At 46.1% G+C, this 20,856-nt stretch overlaps 1 protein-coding gene across 1 annotated transcript in view; it reads left to right on the top strand.

Moving 5' to 3' along the window:
* Positions 1-19,790, top strand: part of WNT3A (Wnt family member 3A) — an 88,123-nt gene extending 68,333 nt beyond the window's left edge. The window contains exons 3-4 of the mRNA XM_054191713.1: positions 15,700-15,965; positions 18,972-19,790. Of these exons, the coding sequence (XP_054047688.1) occupies positions 15,700-15,965; positions 18,972-19,451 (746 nt within the window). The 3' untranslated portion in view covers positions 19,452-19,790. The remainder of the gene's footprint in view (positions 1-15,699; positions 15,966-18,971) is intronic.
* The last annotated feature ends 1,066 nt before the right edge of the window (positions 19,791-20,856 follow it).

Here is a 20,856-nt window from a genome sequence, read left to right as displayed (position 1 = left end):
ACTTTACTCGATTTATTCAGTAACTGATTTTCAAAGATATTTCCTAAGGGTTCCTGGTTGGTCTTCCCCCCTCTCCCCCCGCACTTCACATATGATCTACCCCCACTCATTACATAGGGCAGCAGCAGTGTTGCCACCGAGGGAGCTTACATTTAACAGCAAGAGAGGAATCTTTAGCAGCTCCCGTCCCAAGAGACTGCAGGATGTGTAGCTTTGATTTTGTTGCTGTGAGATAGGCAGGGATGAAAGCGATGTGCACGGTCAGTAAACCGTTGAGGTACTGGGTTCCTCCAGCAGCTTGGTGAATGGCTTCCACTCCCACTAAAGTCACTGAAGACCGTGTAGGCAGAACAGGTCATCACCCTTCCTTGTCGTCCCCCCCCCCCCCAAGTTAATATGCTGGATAAGGAGCCATGTGTCTTTCCCACCATCTTGAGTGCACACACCCATAGCCGTGGGGTATGGATGCTCTTTAACAACCTGTAGCAGAACTACAGGAGCATTTAAATTGCAAAATCCTAAGGAATAACATCATGTCCAGTCACCAAATACAAAGGCAGGGGTGACATAAGAGCAAACAGGCATTGGGTGAATCAAAAGCAGCAAGAATGAGAAGTATTAGCTGGAATTGCAAGTTTTCTTGCAATCAGGTTGGCAAAGCTCTGGAAAACCCTCACAACATGAAAGAGAAGAAGCAAAAATACTGTAATGATGTATAGCCTGAGGAAGGGAGTGCTTCGTCAAAGGGTTATCATTTGGCTTAAAACGGGTTAACATAGACAAACCCAGAGACAGAGATGGAAGCTGGATGAAAACCCACAGCACCTGCCTCTTCCTCCCACTTGCTCACAGCCCCTGTCTCTCTTCAGAGAGACTCCAATCCCCACCTGGAGGTTATTCACAGTCTGGGTGCCCATTGTTTTCCTCGCCTGGGAGGGCAAAACCCATGTGCAGTTTAGACTGGAAGAGATCACCTCCGTAGGAGAGAGGATATCTGCACACTTCCAGCTCTGCTCGCCACGAGGGCTGACGAGTGCATGGCACGGGGCTGGGTGAGAAAACTGCGTCTCTGTAATTAGGTAGGTGGGTGTTATTCAAGCTTAAGAAACCTGCGCAGAATAAGGTAAGCATAAGATTAAAGAAATTGGCTTGTCTTATGAATACAAATAATCACTCGTTGAGAAAGTTGTCTGGAGGTGTTTGGTATCCTCCTCTTCTACAGCAGGTTGGGGTTTTTTTGAGGTTAAGTAGCTATCTCATGCTGCAGCAACTGTGTTGCAGTTTTGATTATGGGAAGGATCGTGTAGCAGCAGGAGAACTGAATCTTGACAACATCTATCCACAATTTTGAAATTGTTTTGGGGTGACCGGTTCAAAAATCTGCATGGCTCAGTGAGAGAAATCATCATGTCTGAGAGCTTCTTGGTGGGCATCAGAAAACCCAGACCATTTTCCTAACCCAGATTGGATGTTCCAGTTGAAGACAGCTCAATCCTTGAGCTGGCTCCTCATCTCTGTAGTAAGAGCATGTGGCACTTGCCCACACGTCAGGATGAGAACTGCATGTCACCAGCTCCACCAGTGTGGGCACGGGCACGTGGGTGGACAGTTGTCCATCACAAGTAGCCCATTGACATTGGTGGGGGCAAGGTAGACACTGTGTGTGCAAAAGCTTCATTGTTTTAAATCACAAGTAGATACAAGTTATGTCTATTTTATTGTTGATATTATTATTTAACTCCTGTCTGTCATTTGACAGTGAAGCTGACAGAAAACCGTTTATCTCATTTCTGTGGTCTTATATTCACCAAGAGCTCAAGTTCTTTGTCTTATTCTGGGTGTGACACATTGCCAGGTGATCTCCTAGCCAAAGATTCACCTTGCATGTTTTTGCTTGGCTTCGCAAATCAAACTGATGACACCCTCCAGCAGAACGACAGGCTAACTCTTTGTGGTAGCTAAAATGAACCTTTATTAGGACATATGCACAGTAGAGGGTGAGCTCTAGTTTGAAAGCATTGTGACACTGATCCTTTTCTTCAATTTTTAAGTACTAGGACTCATTTCCTTGTGTCTGGAACCAACATCAGGCTGATCACCAGTTTGCAGAGTTGTTTTAGCCATACTGTCAATGCACAATGGTGTATGGGTAGATATAGATACATTTATTTTTTTTTTTTTCACTTTTGCTGTTGTGATTTTTCTGAGTGTGTCTTCCTAGGATGGAAATGCCTCTTAGAACATGTGTTGGTTATAAGGGTTCCTGCAAAGGCTTGGCCATAAAAGATCTATCCCTGAAAAAGTTCAAGGTCTTCACCTGCTTGTCTAGCAGAGGTTTTTATGGAGGGTATAGCTATTTCCTTCAGAAAAACTTGGTGCAGTTCAGTTCTTGAGGTTACGGTTTTCGATGGGTGAGATGGTAGATTTCTTAGTTTGCTCACCCTTGGAAGATGCCTTCCTTGCTGTAGCGTCCTCATGTGCACTCCCTCCATGATGGACAAGTACAGAACGAAATATAGCTTCAGACAAGTGTTCAATATATTTAGCTCCCTTTTCCACTTGCAAATTGTACAAGAGCTTCAACTATAATCAGAATATCTGTCATCCAAAGCTTATCTGCTGACTTATAATTGCTTGTAAATCACCCAGTCTGTGTCCGGGGCTTTGCCATTTTCTTATTCCTCTCTGTCTAAATAGATCTGCAATCCCCATTGCTTCAGCAGCTAGTTGCTTTCTCAAATGCTTGGGATTAGAAAGAAGGAAGGTAATGATCACTTTCCATTTCACAGGTGGGCAATTGGGGTGGTGGCAGGGCAGATGAGCTGCTTGAAAGTCTGATATTTCAGACTGAGCCCCTTCTTCCCCAGGAACCACAGATCCAGCCTCCAAACCATGCTTTCTCTCACCAGCCCTTTGTGCTTTGGGAGCTGCATAAAATTTTTCCGCCTCCCCAGTGGGGTGAAACTGAAACCCACAAAAAAATAAATAAAAAAAAAGATTGCCAAAGCCTGCTGCAGGGGGGTGAGCCGTTCCCTGCAGTTCCTTCAGCACACAAAGCCCCCTCCCTTCTCCAAATTGAGCCTGCGAAGCAAAAACTTCTGCAAGCCGAAAAATTGCTTAATTGCCTCAAATTGATTCCATGGTTTTATTAAGATATTTGCCCAGCTCTATTATGGTTAATTATTTGTATTACAGTAGACTCTGAGGCCCCAAGCAGAGATCAGGGGCCCATTGTGCTAAATACTGTACAAGCACATAATAACAAAATCACTCCTTGCCCCAGATAGCTTACAATTACATGGAGAGCTGCAGTGGAAGCATACCACAGGTCGTGTGAACACCTTCTAGGACAGGCTAACGTGGATTTCAAAAGTCAAAAGGGTCGCTCATGAAAGCCCGGGCTGCTTTCACTGTGCACGTTCCCTGAAGCCGTGCTCTTCTTGATGGTGGGAAAAATTCAAGGGAGAACATTAGACACGCAACCAATGGAGGAACCCCCTACTTGGCCAAGGCTTCGTGATGGGAAAGGGGGGGAAACAGAGAAGAGGAAAGAAAAATGGGGAAAACAAAACAGGTTTCCATGCTGCTTTCCACTTCTCCTTTCGTTTGTGCTTGGAAGCTTGGCTGCGGGAGGTTCATGAGGGAGCTTGTTTCCCTGGGGATTTCCAGCCTCATTTTGCAGATGCAAAGAGTTCCTCGTTGAGGTAAATGTTAAGGTGAGCACCCAGCTTTCAGCTAGCCTTACGGAGACCCCGCACCTGCTGCCGTTGCCCTCCTCCGCTTCCCAGGCAAGGAAGAGGAGTGTCCAAAATGCAAAAGGGGGAACCTTACGCTTCTCCTTCCCCTTTTTCCCACCCTGCTCCACAGCCAAATCTCTCTGGTTGCATCTCATCCAGGTGCAGGAGATCTTGCTTGTTGAGGGGTCAGCACTGGGGGAGCTTTCCCACACCTGTGAGTGAGTGGGAAGCCTTGCTGGAGGTGATGCTCGGGGCTGGGAGAGCGGTGGGTTTGGGGTGAATGGCCAGCTGCTGATTCAACTGAGGGTTTTGCTTGTGCCCTGGGTGGTGCTGAGCTCTGGGTGACCCTCCAGGGATGCTCAGGAGGTACCTCGTAGAGAAACCATGCATCTCTGCATTGCCCACCTCTTTCTTGTGCTTTTCCCTGTATCGCAACCCAGGGTGGAGAGGATGTGAAAGGCAGAAAACCGTAGCCCAAAACCAGGGGAAAATCCAATTGTTTCCAAGCACTAAACTCAGGCCTCAAGCAGAGCGGGAACCTACGGAGATAACGCAGTGTCTCTGTGTGTGTGTGTGTGTCTCTGTGTGTAAAATGGCCTTGCAGAATCCCTCAGCTTTAGCAGGGCTTTGAAAAAGATCTGGGTGGTGATTCAAAATCCAGGTTATGACCTGTGACCTTTGGATGAGAAATTGTTGCCATTTAGGATGTGTTAGGAGGTCCATCCTTTTCATCAAATGCGTGTTTCTTCTTGCTGCGGGAGGCAATCACACCGGTATATCATTAACTCGCAGAAAAGGAGGCTGTAAAAGAAGTTGATGGGGGACCTTAGCCCACACCCTGCTGGGGTCTGCTCAGAGCACAATATCCCAGCGACCATGAGATTAAGCTAAAGAGAAAAGTGAAAATGCTTTTCACGATTCACACGCCCTTTAGATTGTTTTATTAAACCATTTGAATAGGGATTTCCCTTTCGGCCGACAACGGGGCCCGGCCAATGCATAGTTCTAGGTTGCTATGACTTAGTTGGTGCTGGCTAATCACAAGTGAGGGCAAATTTCATATAAAATATCTTGGGCCATTGTCAACCTAATGCAGCGTGACAGTGCCAGCACAAAGGGGGATTCATTCACCCCAGCAGGTAATAAGGACGATTTGCCATACCAACCAGGCAGTCTCGAGGGGGGCTGTCAAATACGATCAGAGCAGCGAAATGGAGCCTCACATTCCATTCTCAGGTGGGCGAAGGCGATCCTTTTGTTCGACCATGTTGCTTCTGATAACAGAATACAATTTTTTTTTTTCTTCCCCGTATCCTATTGACCAGCAGGGCTGTTTTGCATAGCGGTCTTTGGGGCTTGTTTTTTTTTTTCTTGCCTTTTTTTTGTCAAGGCCAGAAGGGACCCCGGTGATCCTTTAACCTGGAATGCACCCCGGAGAATTTCACCCCAGTCCTTCCCCACTCCTTTTCCGCCTTCCCCTTTCATTAAGGACTCGGTCCTGCCACAATGAGCGTGCTGTATCTCTGCTAATAACCCCCAATTGGCACACAGCTTCCTTTTGTCTAGATCCTCCCAGGGACATCGGGTGGTTGGGAAGACGAGGGGTCGGGGTAATTTTGGGCGGTTCGATGGGCCGAGAGGACCGTGCTGTTTCAGGACTCGAGACGGCGATGAAATATTCAGAAGAAGGCATTTACGGGATGGCGGGGAGGCGGTGAAGGGGGATCAGACACCAAGTGTTTCACACATGACCAAGCCAACAGAAAGATAGATAAAACGTGCTTGCATTAAGCAGGGTAGGTAGGGAGACATACATGGTAATGATTAGATCGACAGAGAGATAGGGTGATAGAGAGAGAGATAGGGGGATGTTTGCTTTGCAGGTATCAGACTTGGGTTACTGATACCAGACCATCCTGCTGATTTGCCTATCTTGGGGGTCTGGTTACCTGTGATCACCTGGGGTTATTTTGACAGTAGCTAATTAGCGAGAGCATTCCAGCCCTTGACCCACCCTCAGCTCAGATGAGGGCTCAGAGGGCGGCAGGGAGCACCGGCCCTGCTCCCAGCACCGTGCACAAGGCTCCCAGGCTGCTCCAGTGTCTGACAATCTGGCTCTACCTGTTTCTGGTAAAGCCCGAAAGGTTTGGAAGCACCAGCACCGCGCTGGAGATTGCAGTTCCCTTGTGCTGGGTGCAATGATAACCATAAGCAACCAGCAGAAAAAAAAGCATGAAAAAAAAAAAAAGGAAATGAAAAAAAAAAGCATAATTCAGATGTTTTAGGGGAGCTTGGCCTTCAGGATTTTACAAACTGCGTTAATCCAACCTCCTTCAATACGACATTCCCTCTTATCTGTATCGCCTTCATGTTCCCTGGCAGGAATTGCCCATTTAATAATTTCCCTCCAATGATCTGAATCACGGCTAATCTGATCAAATGTCTTTTTAGGGCCTTTCATCTTCCCAGGGATGTGTTGACACTAGCACGCTGGTTCAGAGGAAACAAGAACTCAATCAGAACTTCGTTCAAAACACAGATGGGACCCAAACCTAACCTTTCCTTTAAGATATGCAAAAGTGTGGTTAGCTTCTTGTTATTATGCTTCACATTTGCATAAGTCTTTGCATTTAGGGGCCTGATTTTTAAAAGGATAAAAAAGTCAAACAAACCCTGGAGCTGGATTTTGATGAGAAACAGTGCAGAATCAGCTGGGCATGGGGTTGGCTTGGCTCTCTGTGAAGAAGGGCATAGGCTGTGGCATCACGCAGAGCCTGGCATGGATCCGCGGGGCAGCTCCTGGCTGGCATCACTTGCTGCAGTGTGGGTGCTCCGAAGCTGCATTTCTCCCACCGCTGCATCTGCTTTTGGAGCTGCCCCCATCCAATTTCAGAGTTAGACCTGAAAGCCTCGATTATCTGCATCTCCCAAGGACTGGTGATTTTTGCGGAGCAAGTTTTCGCAGACCTGCAGATAAAATAATTTGGGAAATGCTGCTAAAGAGTAGGGGACCTGAGACAAACCTACCAAGACACCAGACAGCGGCAGCAGGTGGTTGTGTTTCACTGGTGTATGGCTCCAAATCTTTCAGGTCAATCTGTAAGTCTACAGTGAGAGCGTAGTCTTCAAAATGGATCTTTGGGGAATGGATTTAGTGATCCTTCTGCATCCAAGGGATCCCAGGCAATCATTTAGGTTCTGCTCTTGTCCAAAGGATCCCATGCAATCATGCTCTTCTGGACAAGAAGTGTGAGGGTTTATATAGCTCTGGACATGTCTTCTCTGTGCGATGCAGAGCTGCTCTGGAAAGTCCTGGAGCTACTGCCAAGACTTACAATGGCTATAAGCCCAGACAAGGTGCTGATAAGAAAGTAGCCAGCTCAAGGTACTGACGTTCTCATGGGAGGCCCTATGGAAAAAGAGTGATCCAAGCATAAGCATCCTTCCTAGGGTAATAGGGCATCATGCAGTACTGGGTGAGGAGAAAAGTCCTCCCTTTTGCACCTCTCCCCTGTAATGTTTTAGGCTGAAAGGATGCTCAAAGCTCAGGCTATAGAGTGCAAGTTGAGCTTTCTGTCCCTGTCCTGTAGGGACAGCATGCCAGATGCAGTCTGTGATCTCAGTCAATGGTGATCATCATTTGAATGAATTTATGAGTGCTTTTTATGTGCCATGATATATTAATTTTCCCCTCAGCTAAGGGGGAAGCTGAGGCAGAGTTTCAGAGTTGCTTATGTCCAGAGAGGGCCTTTGTGCAGCATTTGTAGCCCACTGGGTGAGGCAGTCACCAGGCTCTGATCTTTCTGAAGCTTCCAGAGTCTTCTCAGAGCAACAACAAGGACTTCCTGACAGATGCTACTGTGATTGAGCAGAAAAACAGGGTCAGGGTACTTGGCTGCTTGGTGTTCAGGCTTGTGAATGACACCAAGAAATGAAAGCTTTAAAGAAGCTCAGGATCTCTTCCTAAAGCTTTGACTTTGGAAATCATTTTCCAATATACCCAGTATGAATACAGCACATGCTGTAGGATTTGGGAACGTGCTCTGTGGAATGATTCACCGTCCCACCAGGGAACCTGACTTGTCCCCTCCTACTATAGTTGTTCTGTTGGGCACATCCAAAGCCACAACTCGCTCCTCTCCACCTTCCCTAATGGGCAGAAAATGAATCTTTGAGCACAAACAGCAAGCATGGTACAAAGATCCCCTTTAGGGGTAAGGAGGTCACTGGGGAGCCTTCGGTGCCAGGCCAGGAGATGCTGTTGCAGGAGACCAACGTGTTGAGGTTGGTGAGGATGGGTCAGGGGAAATATGAACATTGGAAACAGGGGCCTCTCCAGAGAGGAGCTGAAGGAAGCTTGAGGAAGAGCCAGGCAGTTTATATAAAACCCTTTCAGTTGGTTTATCTGAGATGGGATCCTCTATTGCTACAATCAAGAGGAATGCAGTGAAACTGAAGCTCGCTGCCTCCAAGGCCCTGAGAGCCAATATTTTGTTTCCAACGTTCCCAGTATTTTCCCCACAAGCAATGTCAGGCTCGCAGCAGCCATGACACCTCTGTGATCATCCTCCTCCTCCTCCTCTATGATGGGAACAACACTTGTTCCCCTCCAGCACTTGGGCACCATCTCTGCAGCGTGGATGGATCTGTCAGCCGGCGTGTGCCAAAGGTTTCCCTGTTCTCCATTTTCACCTGGTGCTGGGCCAATATTTAATAGTTCTGATTGGCAAACGATTTGTTGCCTTGTGATCGTAAAAAAAAAAAAAGAAAAAAACAAAACACTTTTTAACATTTTTCCCACCTTCCCTCCTCCTTTCCCTGGGGAGAAATACATCCTGTGCTCTGAGATGTGACCATTCATTTCTTACAGTCACAGAATCATAAAATCATAAAGTCATAGAATAGTTTGGGTTGGAAGGGACCTTTAAAGGTCACCTAGACCAACTCCCCTGAAATAAGAAGGGACATCTTCAACTAGATCAGGTTGCTCAGACCCCCGTCCAACCTGACCTTGAGCGTTTCCAGGGATGGGGCATCTGTCACCTCTCTGGGCAATGTAGACCTGTGTTTCACCACCCACATCATAAAAAATTTCTTCCTTATACCTAGTCTAAATCTTCCCTCTTTTAATTTAAACCCATTAACCCTTGTCCTATTGCAGCAGGCCCTACTAAAAAGTCTGTCCCCATCTTTCTTAAAAAAAAGCTTTAATGTGAAGAGCATCATAACATGGGGGACATCATCCCCACATCCCGAACACTTGGTTCTTGGCTCTGAGGGATCTGCTGGTTGGCAAGTTAAGCAGAGAGGCCAGCAGTGAGGGGACTGGAGTGTCTTCTCCTAGTATCTGGGACAAGCAGGGCTGCATTGATGCAGGTAGTCCTTGCTTATTGTGTAAACAGATTTTAGGGCCAGCAGGTGATGCCATTCATGTTAATATAAGCCAATAATGATCTCCAAGTACACTTTGGCAGCTCCTGTGAGCTCTGACTCACGAGTCCTGTTGGATTTCACTTCTGCTATTCAGAAGGTAGCTGCACCTACAAAGCTGTCAGTGTGAGCCTAAAGAAACCCACTTGCCCTGGGAGTCGCCATCTACTTAACATCTGATGAGGCTCTGGCTGAAGATAGTTCTGACCCTTCAGAGCCGAGGCCTTCCTCCAGCCTTGGCTTCAGTGTAGTTGTAAGCAAGAATCAGGCACTGACTTTTACACCATCAGTACTTCAGCCCCTGCATCCATGGTGAGGAGCATTTGGTAGTAATCTTTTCTGGCGTCCTTCTTTTCCATCCAAAGTGGTGCAACGTGAGCTTTCATTCAAGCCCTTCTTTCTGGTTTAGCTTTCACCATGGAGGTGTTTATGGGTGACCTTCCCCACAAGGGAATGCCGCAGCTTTCCTCCCGTATCTAGGTAAAGCAGCTCTCTGGATGGATCCTAGGAGGAGACCACAGTGTGCTGATAGCAGCTGGACCCTCTTTATACTCCGGTCAAAAAAAAATTAACTTCACCTTGAGTCAAAGACTGGGCTTCCAAAACTCTCAAAGCTCACTTCACTAATTCCTCATCACCTTCCTCTATTTGACAATGCCTTCCTTCTCTGCAATCCCCACAATTCAAGAAGGACCCTGACCACAGTAATCAGGGGGAAAATGAGCTGTCAGGGCAGGTCCTAGCGTAAGAAGCAGGGCTGTGCTGGCTCCAAATACCAGACGCACTAGTCTGCCCCCAGTTTTATTTCTAGTTTCTTGTTTCTTGGGGTTTATTTAGATTTTTTTCTTTTTTTTAATCCAGAGTCAATGTAGTGTCAACTGTTTTGCAAATCCTAGCATGAGAGCTCTGAGTTTGTATCCCCTCGGGCCAAGGAGGGAATTGAAACCCTTTCTCACACTTCCTGGGTACATGCCCTTCCAGACAAATGTTGGAGAGACTTTACACCTTTTGCCCCTCAAAGATGGGTGTTGGGGTGTCTGGAATAGCTGACACAACAGGTAGCTTTCTCTTGTCTTTCAGCTTTGAAAAATGAAGCTGAGAGAAAACAGCATGTCTCCTCCCTGCAGTCCTGCTAAGCAGAGATGATATTCTCTCCATTTTATCCCATATAATAAGTGACTTTCCCAAGAGCACTCAAGACATCTGCAGTGTCAGAAATTCAAGGCTTGCAGCCACACCATTGCAATGTCTGTCCTAGTGTGGGATGGGGAGTAGGATCCTCTGTTCAAGAGTAGACATGCTAATGAAGGTTAGGAGGAGTGGCTAAGATGTGGGAACTCTTTGCTTCACTATCATATATGTCCCAGAGCAATCTGAGACAATTCTATTCTTTTCTACGTTGTTTATACATTATCCATCCCAGAAAGGCATTTAGTCAGTGTTTTACTACATTAGTTTCAAAAATGATGGTGACAAAGTCCTGGGCAGTAAAGGGTGGTTGGCATGGGAAGTTTGTCTCCACAGAGCAGACTCAGTATCTGTCCTGGAGACATCAAGGTTCCTTTTTCAAGGGATCTTCCACACCTTCAGGAAAACCATCTAGAAAAGTGGGATTCTGAGTGGAAAACCCTTAGAGCAGGGTTCGTCTCTACTCTTTGGCTGTCTTTTATCCAGCTGCTGAGGTTTGCTTCCTTTCTCATAATGTGTATAGCCCAGAACCACCTCAAGCAAAACATCTTTCTCCCTCCCTTCCCTCCCTTTCTTTCTTTCTTTCTTGACTGCACAGATCTCACTGCTTTCTTTTAAAGAGCAGTCAGTGGAAAGAGTGTTGTCCCCTTTCTAAAATACCACCTAGTTCTTTGGACTGTGGTCCAGGACAGAAGACTTTCAACTTCAGCTCCCAACACATCTGAAGGAAGGTTGTGCTGCCCTGTCCCAGGAACCCACTGTTACCACCAGGCCACTGTGTAAGGAGGAACGAAAGATTTAGGGTGTCAAGAGCAGGGATAACAGGGGTTCAATACTCTGGTACAAAGGTGGTAAAAAAGGACTATAGCTTTATAAAACCAAAATAAACCATTATGTTCAGCTTTCTACCTCACTGTAGTCATTCCTCCCTCGTATCTGGAATATCTACCTGACCTGGGGTTAATCATTTAGTCATTCAGAGAAAGATTCAGGGAAAATAAGTCACTGTCTGGGCAGCAGAATCCATGAGACCAGGTTTCATATATTAGACAGTGAAGATACTTACACAGTTATTCATTTGCCTTCCTCCTCCCACATCTTGATGACCTTTTGTTCGGCTCCAACCCCTTCTGCTCACGATTCTGAAAACGTCACTGAATTTATCATTGCAGGCTCCTGAGGAGATAAGCGGGATTGTCCCCAGGTGTATGGATAAGGAAGCAGAAGCATAGACTGACTAAAGGATTTGCCAAAAGTAACATTAAAAAGCTCTGTGAAAGCAAGAAATCAAATCTTAGGTCACTTCATCCTCAGGCCTCTGAATTCTCATATTGTTACTGCCCAGCCATGTGTTTTTGCATCCCAAGATGTTTCTGCTGCTGAGGCAGGGCGGTCAGAGGTGTTCTGCATGGGATGTTCAGGCTCCCAGCTTCACAGACTGGGCTCCTTAGGAAATTATTTCTAGAAGGGACCAGGGACTTAGAGAGCTCTGCATAAGTGGGCAGCTGCAAAGCATCCCTAAAGGCCCTCTGTAGGTCTCAGCACGTTTTTCACTGATAGCGAGCCCCAACAAAGGGTCCAAAATGGGGTAGGTACCTTGAAGCTCCAGCCATCCAAGTCTCTAAGCCCTGCAGGGAAACTCAGGAGCAGGCAGGAATTAAACAAGCTGAAGCCAGAGCTTTGGTGACCTTGTGCTGCACTGAAAACAAAGTGGTTAAAATGCTCATAAGTCAACATCCCCATGAGGTATTAGTCCCTATTAACCTTCTCTTGCCAGATGACTTTCCAGAAGGTCTCTTCAAGTCATAACGAGCTACTTGTCTCCTGCTACCAGAACCACCCAGAGAGGAATGAGGCGACCTGACAAATATACTGCACTTTCCTGTTATCTTTGCTAAGTCTCTTGCATTTTTATATGGCACCTTAATAACCCCTCATTTCCATTACAAGTGCATGCTTTCCTTCTGCTTATCTGTATCTCTATACACTCCTTCTCCATTCCTGCAGCCACACCGCCTCCGGCTACAACCTGGGGAGCTCTTCAGAGCTCAGCAGGGTCAGGTCTGCTTAGTAATCGGAGGACAGTCCTATAACTTAGGAGGTGGCAGGACGTGATTCACGCGATGGCACTCTTCCATCTGCGTCAATATTGAACCTGGTGCCTTAAGTTAGGGCTAGGGGATGTAAACCCAGTGCCCTAATTTCATGGAGTCATTAAGAGATCGGCTGCAACTTTCTCAAGAGACAAACTCCTAACCTCAGTGCCTGGGGCCAGATTTCAGCTTCTTAGCTCTGCCTGCCTACATTCCCCAGGTAGTTACCATCAGATACAATGCTATTTGCTTCCTGTTGTGTGCTGTTAAGTGGTGGCTGCACTCCACCCCAGGGGTGGTTGCATTTCAAAAGCAGGGGAGTGATTACTTCGTATTCTGGCTGTAAAAGGCATCGTGTTCTTTCTGGGAAGAGGAGAGCAGAGTATAATCGGTGCTTCTTAAGGCAAATCCTATCAATACCCTCCTGGAGCTGTAGACTTTCTGTAAGGGCTAGCACCAGTGGAGAGTTTAGGTAACGGACCTGGGTTTTAGGCAGAATTGGGTATCTACAACCAAATCAGTGCTCCTGTAACCCCTTGGAAAGCTGCAACCAAGTCCTGGAAAATAGAGAAAACCTGCAGACCTTCTGTCTGTGTTGCCTGAAGCTCCCTGGGTTTTTGGTGAGCTCTGCACCTGAATGCACAAACACCTCTGTGCTGAGCTAATGGCTCCTGTTGAAGCCTGGGTGGGATCCACGACCTGTGGACTCCTGAGCCAAGGCCATCCCTGTCTTCCCCATGCAGGAGAAGGTTTCCCGCACAAACACCTTGGCTGCAGGTGCTTGCTTGTCAGTCCCAGTACGGCAAGGCACAGGGGCTCTCCATGGCATTTGCAAACATCACTTCAGCACCTATAGCACCTTCCCAAGTAGTTAAAGGTCTGGATCAGGTCTCTCCTCCTGAGCAGAGGAAGGGGCGATTCCTGAAAGATGAGAGCTAACCTATCCGAGCAATGTGCTTTAGCCATTTCAGCTGTTAGATAGAAGAGGGGAACAGAAGAAGTGTGATCTTCCTTTCCCGTCCATGGCATAGCAGCACATCAAAAGGTTTCAAGATTAGTTAGGCCACAGTAGGAGGAGGTAGAAGGTGTGTCAGCTATTCTCTGGTCAGGCACTATACCCTCTACTTCCCTACTAAAGGGTAACGGCATTCATCCCATCAGTTTATCTATCTGCTGCATTCTGTGAGACCTTTGCCTTTTACAGACCCCAGGGATGGTCATTAATGCCCTTGGACACACCATACCAAGCCTCCTACCCACAAGATTTGGTTTCTGGATTCTATCTAGGCTTAGGCAAGTGCAAGTTGCTAAGTCCACAGTCCTGTTAGAACTGGACTCATCTGTTTATGCTCAAAAGCTGAGCTTTCACACAGCTCAGGAACTGTATGGTCATCAGTTGCAGGAAGCTGGGATCCTCCAGGCTGGACAGATGCTGAACAAGGGATTTTCAAAATCACATTGTGGAACTGAGGGTTCTTGCATTTTCCTTTTTTGGTTCCAGCCTTTGGTGACTTACTAACCTCACGATGCGCATTGACATCATGTTCCAGGCCATTGCTCATACCTTTGGCTTGTAAGTTCATGCACATTATGTGATTTGCATATTGTTGTATTTGGTAGTCTTCCCAAAGCAAAGCAGTGCTGCACAAGTTCTTGCTTAAGCCCTCAATCCAGCCGGGACTGCTCTGCAAGCATGCAGTTTTGATTTCTCCCCGAGAACATGTTGGCTTTTTGGCTTGGCATATTAAAGTCTCCTCACTTTAGTAAAGCCTGGAAGCATCTAGAAGGTAAAGATTAAGCCAAAATGCCCAGGGAAAGCTCAGATCAGCAAAATATCATACAGAGAAGGTCTGAGTGGTTTTGAGGAGGCACCTCGTCAGCTGGTGCAAAGCTCAGTAGAAGCTGGTGAAGCTGCATCAGCTGAAAACCCAACATTCTGCCTTTATGGATCCATTGATATTTCAACACTCTCCTAGCCTAACCATCTAAAAGGTGTCGGAGACAACATGCTTTCTTGGCTAACTGGTCTGTAGACATACAGTGAGCTCATTGGGGAATGGTATGAGAAGTTAAGGGAGGCCAGTTATCAGAATCGTCGTTTCTTCTCAGAATTGCCTCAGGGGGTTGAGAATAGCCCTGCTCATGATTAAAATGCCATTTTGCTGAAGGCTAAAAGCATTGCAGTGGTGTTTTCTGAGGTGTGGTGTTGAACTCCAGGGTCAATTCTAGTGAGTGAAGAAACATAATGAGACCAAAACTGGGGCTCAATAAAAACAGATATTTTGGTATATTCCCTATTTGCAAAGCAGTTTGAAATGTTTGGTTTTCATTTTGGCACAGTGTAGGAAAAGCATGGGCATCCAGGCAAGCTAGGCTAATGCTGAGCTGCCCTTCCCCATCCAGCTCCAGCTAGGATGAAAGGTCATGAAGGAAGGTCTCCACAGAGACTAAGGCTAACCCTAACCATGAAATCTTTTGGCTGATCCCACCCACGATCCTGAGGCAATGGACAGAAAAGGAAAGCTCATTTGCAGCCCCCTTCAAGGGGCCTTAATCAGGCAGGTGAGTAAAACTTTGGATAGATGCAAGATGCCACATATGGAACAATGTCTTTAAGTGAGGTAGAGAGGGTAGGAAAAAGAAGGTGGCCTCAGGATGGAAGGTGGGAACAATGTTTAAATAGTGAGGATGGGGGAGTATCTGGCCATCCTGGTGTTTTCCTATCTTCCAGCCATCCGCAGCTCTCCCAGTCAAGGAGGAGGAGGTGCTTTACCTGCTGCTGGTCCCACCACTAAGGGTGGAGGCTGTCCTTAAGTGTAGACCTGCATTTTCCATGTTATGGAAACATAGCCCAAATTCTGTGCATCTCAGGCCAAGACTGCAGCTCAGGGTATGGCTATGTGGTGCGTTGCCTGCAAAGTACTATATGGTTTATTCTATATGGCCCCCTGAAACTCAGGTTCTCACTGCTTTTTGTTTTGCCCCAGCCCTATCCTAAGACCTTAGGATGACCTTAGTCAAAACTTCTTGGCTGACCTCAGTGGCCTTGAATCAAGCCTGGTCCTGTCTACACAGGAGCTTACTTCCTAGTATAAGAAAATGTCTTTGGAGTAGGTCCAAGCTGGACCACAGGGAAGAGGAGAGTTTCCTGGCCTTCTGCCATGCCCTTAAGAGAAGGCATTCACAGGGCTGATCATAGCCATGCATGGTCCCTTCGCTGGACACTATTCATTGATTTCTCTCTTTCACAGCTACCAGGGAATCAGCCTTTGTCCATGCCATTGCCTCTGCTGGAGTGGCTTTCGCAGTGACCAGATCCTGTGCCGAGGGCTCGGCCACCATCTGCGGCTGTGACACCCGCCACAAGGGTTCTCCTGGGGAAGGCTGGAAATGGGGGGGCTGCAGCGAGGACGTGGAGTTTGGGAGCATGGTGTCTCGGGAGTTTGCGGATGCCCGAGAGAACAGACCAGATGCTCGGTCAGCCATGAACAGGCACAACAACGAAGCTGGAAGGACCGTAAGGACATTTAATTTCACCTTTCTCAATCTTCCTTTAATCTTTTCTTACCTGCCACAATGTACAGTGGGAGGGAGTAACCCAAACTAAGTCTGGGCTGGCTTATATCATGAAACAATGCTACCTGCCCTACCATAGCTCTTGTCAGGGAGTTGATTGATGTACTTGACCTATGAAAGCTATAAATAAATTGACCCACCCAGATGTAAATGTCTACCTTGGAGTCAGTGTTCCAGATGTCTTTATAGAGAATGGATCAAGACAGACAGGTCTAGGATGGGGTTTCATCCCAGCTTGAAGGAACAATTTGAAATAGCTCGGTTAATGATGCCCTAACTGGGCCTGTCCGTCTCGGCTGGCTGTAGGAAGGTGAGCTGTGCAGCCAGAGATATCTGTGCTGTAGGCATCTGAAGTTAAGAGAGATGAAACAGGGTTTATGGGGAGGATTCAGCTGCTTAAGCAGAGGCATTTTAATATAAACTGAGATATCATGAAGTATCTAGCCTATCCTTGATCTGCTACTGGGAAAGACTGGAACTCCTGCAGGTCCTCTGCCAAATTTAATTGGTGCCTTGGACACTCCTGGAGTTCACACATGGCTTTAGATGCATGTGTTTAGGCAATTGAATCCTAGTTTGAGTAAAACCATTCATTCCCCTGGGACCACCATCCTGCTCAGTAAGCTTGAAGGTGGGAAAGAGCAGGAGAGCATTTTCCACCACCCCTCTTCTCAACACTGTTCCATATTTATTTATTTAAATATGGAACACTTTAAAAAAAATCTTTAAATATGGAATATTTAAAGCAAATAAAAGGGAATGTGACTCTGGTGACTCTTGATTAAACCTAGACCATGCCTCAAAGCCAGCTAAAGTGTTTTCACTTCAAACAGTTGCAGAGCAAAATGTATAAGGGAACTAAAAGTACAAAGTCTTACCCTGATCACAGAGACCCCCTCGTACACAGTGAACCTTTTCCGTAAGGTGTAACAACCCCAGTAAGAGGACATTCTCTTTTTCATCTCAAGAAAAGCTCGTAAATGCCAGAAGAATGCAATTTATGGGAAACAATTTGTGAAATTCAATCATAAAGCTCTTGCTAATAGAAACAATGCCACAGCTCCTGTGAGATAACAGCATTTTTTCTCACATAGTAAACCTGAGATAGTTTATCCTTCAGTGGAAAATACCTCACTGTAATCAAAAGAGATTAATAAGGTCTTGTTCTCTCAGCAGAAGGCCTTACACATGCCTAGGAGGACATGCAGTGAGCTATAATAAAGCCACCACAATTGCACTGTGCTAGGAAACATCTGTCCTCAGGCAGGCTACGACTTTGATCTGAGCTCCTCAGGTGGACACCATCAAACCCTGGTGGAGTTATCCCACCTTACACCACAGGAAAGCTGGTCTGATATAGGGACTAGAACGCTTCAAAATCAAAGACCACCAGAAACAAAAATTACCTGCAGTGAAGACAAATACAAGCAATAATGTGGTTTCCTCCAGCGCTGGCCCAAATTATCCCACGTACCACAAGGTATTGTGCATTGCTGGTGGTAGTTGCTGGGATAGATAGTTGGATATATAGGACTGTGGAGAAACTGGGTAGAGTGGAAAGGAGGGATTTCCCTTAAAGTGAGAATCCTTGGAAAAATTGAGCTTTGAGCAAACATCCCTGTGATCACAGGCCTTTTTACTGCGTGTCTTGTTACTTGACACTGAGTTGTTTTTGAACATTTTACAGGTGTCAGAGAGCAGATGTCACACCATTATCTGAAATCCTACTGTTTTATGAAACACTATTTTTTTTTTCCATTCTCACCATACCAGCACTCATGGGGTAGTTCTTCCAGGCCTCCATGCTCAAATGTTTCCAGCTAAACCTGAGCCATGGGCAATGTTCCATATTAGTTCCCATATGAACTCAAACCCTACTACCAGACCAGAAGCTTTGATTAAGTTCAGCGTGATTATATGAACCAAACATTTTGTGGTTCTCTCTCATCGCTAATTACAACCTCCTTTGCGGCGGGTGATACTCCGTAAATAACACAGGAAAGCACCTGGTGAACACCAAGGTGCTGATTCATGGCAAATCTTTTGGACTCAGGCTGGCACTAGTCTGTTCTTGTACCCGGAAATTTGCTGATCAGTCTGAAAATGCAGATTATCAAGTAAGTTGCATAAGGCTGTCTCCCACCTCAGAATACTGGAGGGCAACACCTCTAGAAACCCTTAAACTAATTTCATAAGAGGTGGAGGCAAATAGCAGACTTCTGGGATCAATAATCACCTTTCCATTTATTCCAGGACAGTGTTTTATGTTGAAGTCTAAGCCTTTCAAAGTCAAAAGTTGGGTTCCTATTTTTTTTCTTTGAAATGGTTTTAGAAAAATCATGAGCCTGTCTTAAAAATAAAAATACATTACTTTTCAGGTTTCAGAACACAACTGCAGTGAGGCTAGAACCTTGTTTGCTTAAGTAAACATGAAACACATGTAAAAGATGGAGCTCTGTGCTAGATGGTTAGCATGTTTCATATTTCTTTAATTTCCAATGGAATAGCTGTATATTTCATTTACAAAGGCATTGTTTTAGAAGATTTCTGTGTTCTTCGCTTCTCTGCCTACATGTGTCTGAATTGTGTTCCTGGGTGAAAGTACTGCAATATTCACACATGAACATTGGTAAGATAGAAGTTGGTATGTGCAGAAATCATTTCAGCCATTAGTGAGAGCCCTCGGTAAATGCTTAAAGTTGGAGTGGGAATCATAGATAGTCACTGAAAAGTATAAAGTTGCAGAGGTTTTATCTGCCACAGATCCAGCACCTGTACAGGGCACAGACTGGAGGATAAGGTGGCTTTTGTCCATAAGTGTGTAAATATATCTATGAAAACACTGCAATTCTTTAGCAAATTGTGACTAAATAGCAGAATGCAATATGTGTTTTGATTACAGGCTAATGCCTCCCTTCTTCTCTGCCTTTCCTCTCCTCTTTTTCAGTCTATTATTGAACTCATGCATCTTAAGTGCAAATGTCACGGCCTCTCAGGCAGCTGTGAAGTGAAGACCTGCTGGTGGTCTCAGCCAGACTTCAGGGTCATCGGTGACTACCTCAAGGACAAGTACGACAGCGCTTCTGAAATGGTGGTGGAAAAACATCGAGAATCCCGTGGCTGGGTCGAGACCCTCAGGCCCAAATACAACTTCTTCAAGGCTCCAACTGAGAAGGACCTGGTTTACTACGAGAACTCACCAAACTTTTGTGAACCCAACCCTGAGACAGGTTCCTTTGGGACCCGTGACAGGATCTGTAATGTCACTTCCCACGGGATTGATGGTTGCGATCTTTTGTGCTGCGGCCGTGGACACAACACAAGGACTGAGAAACGGAAAGAGAAGTGTCACTGTATCTTCCACTGGTGCTGCTACGTCCGCTGCCAGGAGTGCATACGAGTCTACGATGTCCACACGTGCAAATAAACCAGGCGAAACCCTTCGCTGGGCTCCAAGTGGAGACATGGATTTGAGCCTACTTCCTCTGAGGTTGCAGACATGGGAGAAGTCTACTTTTTTGATATTAAAAGAATAAAAACTTTAAAAAAGGCTAAAACTGGTTGGATAGAATAGGTCTAATGACTTCTGGGCTATCCTGAGGTACATCTGGCAGTCACACAAGTTACAGCCCAATGATGCCTCCTGTAGGAGACAGTAGTTTTTCAACCAGCTGACAACACAGAGCTGGAAAGAAGAGCAACAGCAAAACCATGGATTTGCTCTGCTCTCACCACCTGAGTGACTCGTGTGATTAAGTGTCTTTTGAAAGACTTGCATCTTCCTAAATATCTCCTTTTCCCTCAGCCAGGCAGAGGCTGTGTTGGACAGCAGCACTAAGCTTTCTGAGGTCTATCTACATACCCAAATGGCCAGATTCTGTGTATAATATGAGCAGCAACAACAGCAGAAAAAGAAATAAAAGTGGATAAATTAATGATTTTAAAAAAAAAAAAAAATAATGCAAATACTCCTTTGCTTTTGCCCTGAAACCAGAGAAGTCTACAAATATATAATAGAGCTGTAGAGTGGGCAGGCTCTTCACATGAACTTTTTAGCATAGTAGTAGCTTCTGCCAGATTTGACATAGGATTCAGTGACATCTGTAGAGAGGGAGGGAGGAGGGAGAAGGAGAGGGAGAGAAAGAGAGAGAACTTCTGGTGGTTTCCTGCAAATGTCCTGTTGGTACACAGGTGATGTGCATGGTACGGAAAAGTTCAGTGCCTGATATGTGAAGTGAAGAGGACTCAATGTGTACATTGAGAAGGAGACAGTTCCACAAACGGAGATGTTGCTCCAGCTGTGGCCTGATACATGGCTCAGCCAACAAGTCTTCCTTGGAAATGTGCAGTGTAGAGTGAGTCTCCTGGGGATGGACACTTGCTGCTGGGTGTAGGACATCCAGCTCCTCAGCACCACAGTTTGTTCCCATAGAGGAGGAGAGGGAAATTGTTTACTCCTCCCACCTCATTAGAGAATGCCGTCACCAACAGCGGAAAGTGCACTTAGTCCATCTACTCTCTGCACCTCATGCAGGCTTCCCCCTGGGCACTTTGGAAAAGCCTTAGACCACAAGTCTGTCGGGAACATGAGTCTGAAGGACTGCTTTCATCCATTAATTTACATGATGGTGAACCAACCCATCACCACCACCCCCCGCAAGCTGGAACAGTTTTGGACTCAAGCCGAATTTTGTTCCACACATAATTTCTACTGCCATTCCCATCTCTAAAAGTAGCACAGATTAAAATGTACAAACTCCAGACTCTGAACCAGCCCAGAGTTTGGGCAAGCTTGGATGCAGAGCCAAATCCCAACTCTGCAGTGCTGGCCC

This window comes from Rissa tridactyla, chromosome 2 (genome assembly GCF_028500815.1).
Source record: "Rissa tridactyla isolate bRisTri1 chromosome 2, bRisTri1.patW.cur.20221130, whole genome shotgun sequence".
Taxonomy (NCBI): Eukaryota; Metazoa; Chordata; class Aves; order Charadriiformes; family Laridae; genus Rissa; species Rissa tridactyla.
Note: the sequence above shows the minus strand (reverse complement) of the source record. Positions and strands in the feature narration are given on the sequence as shown.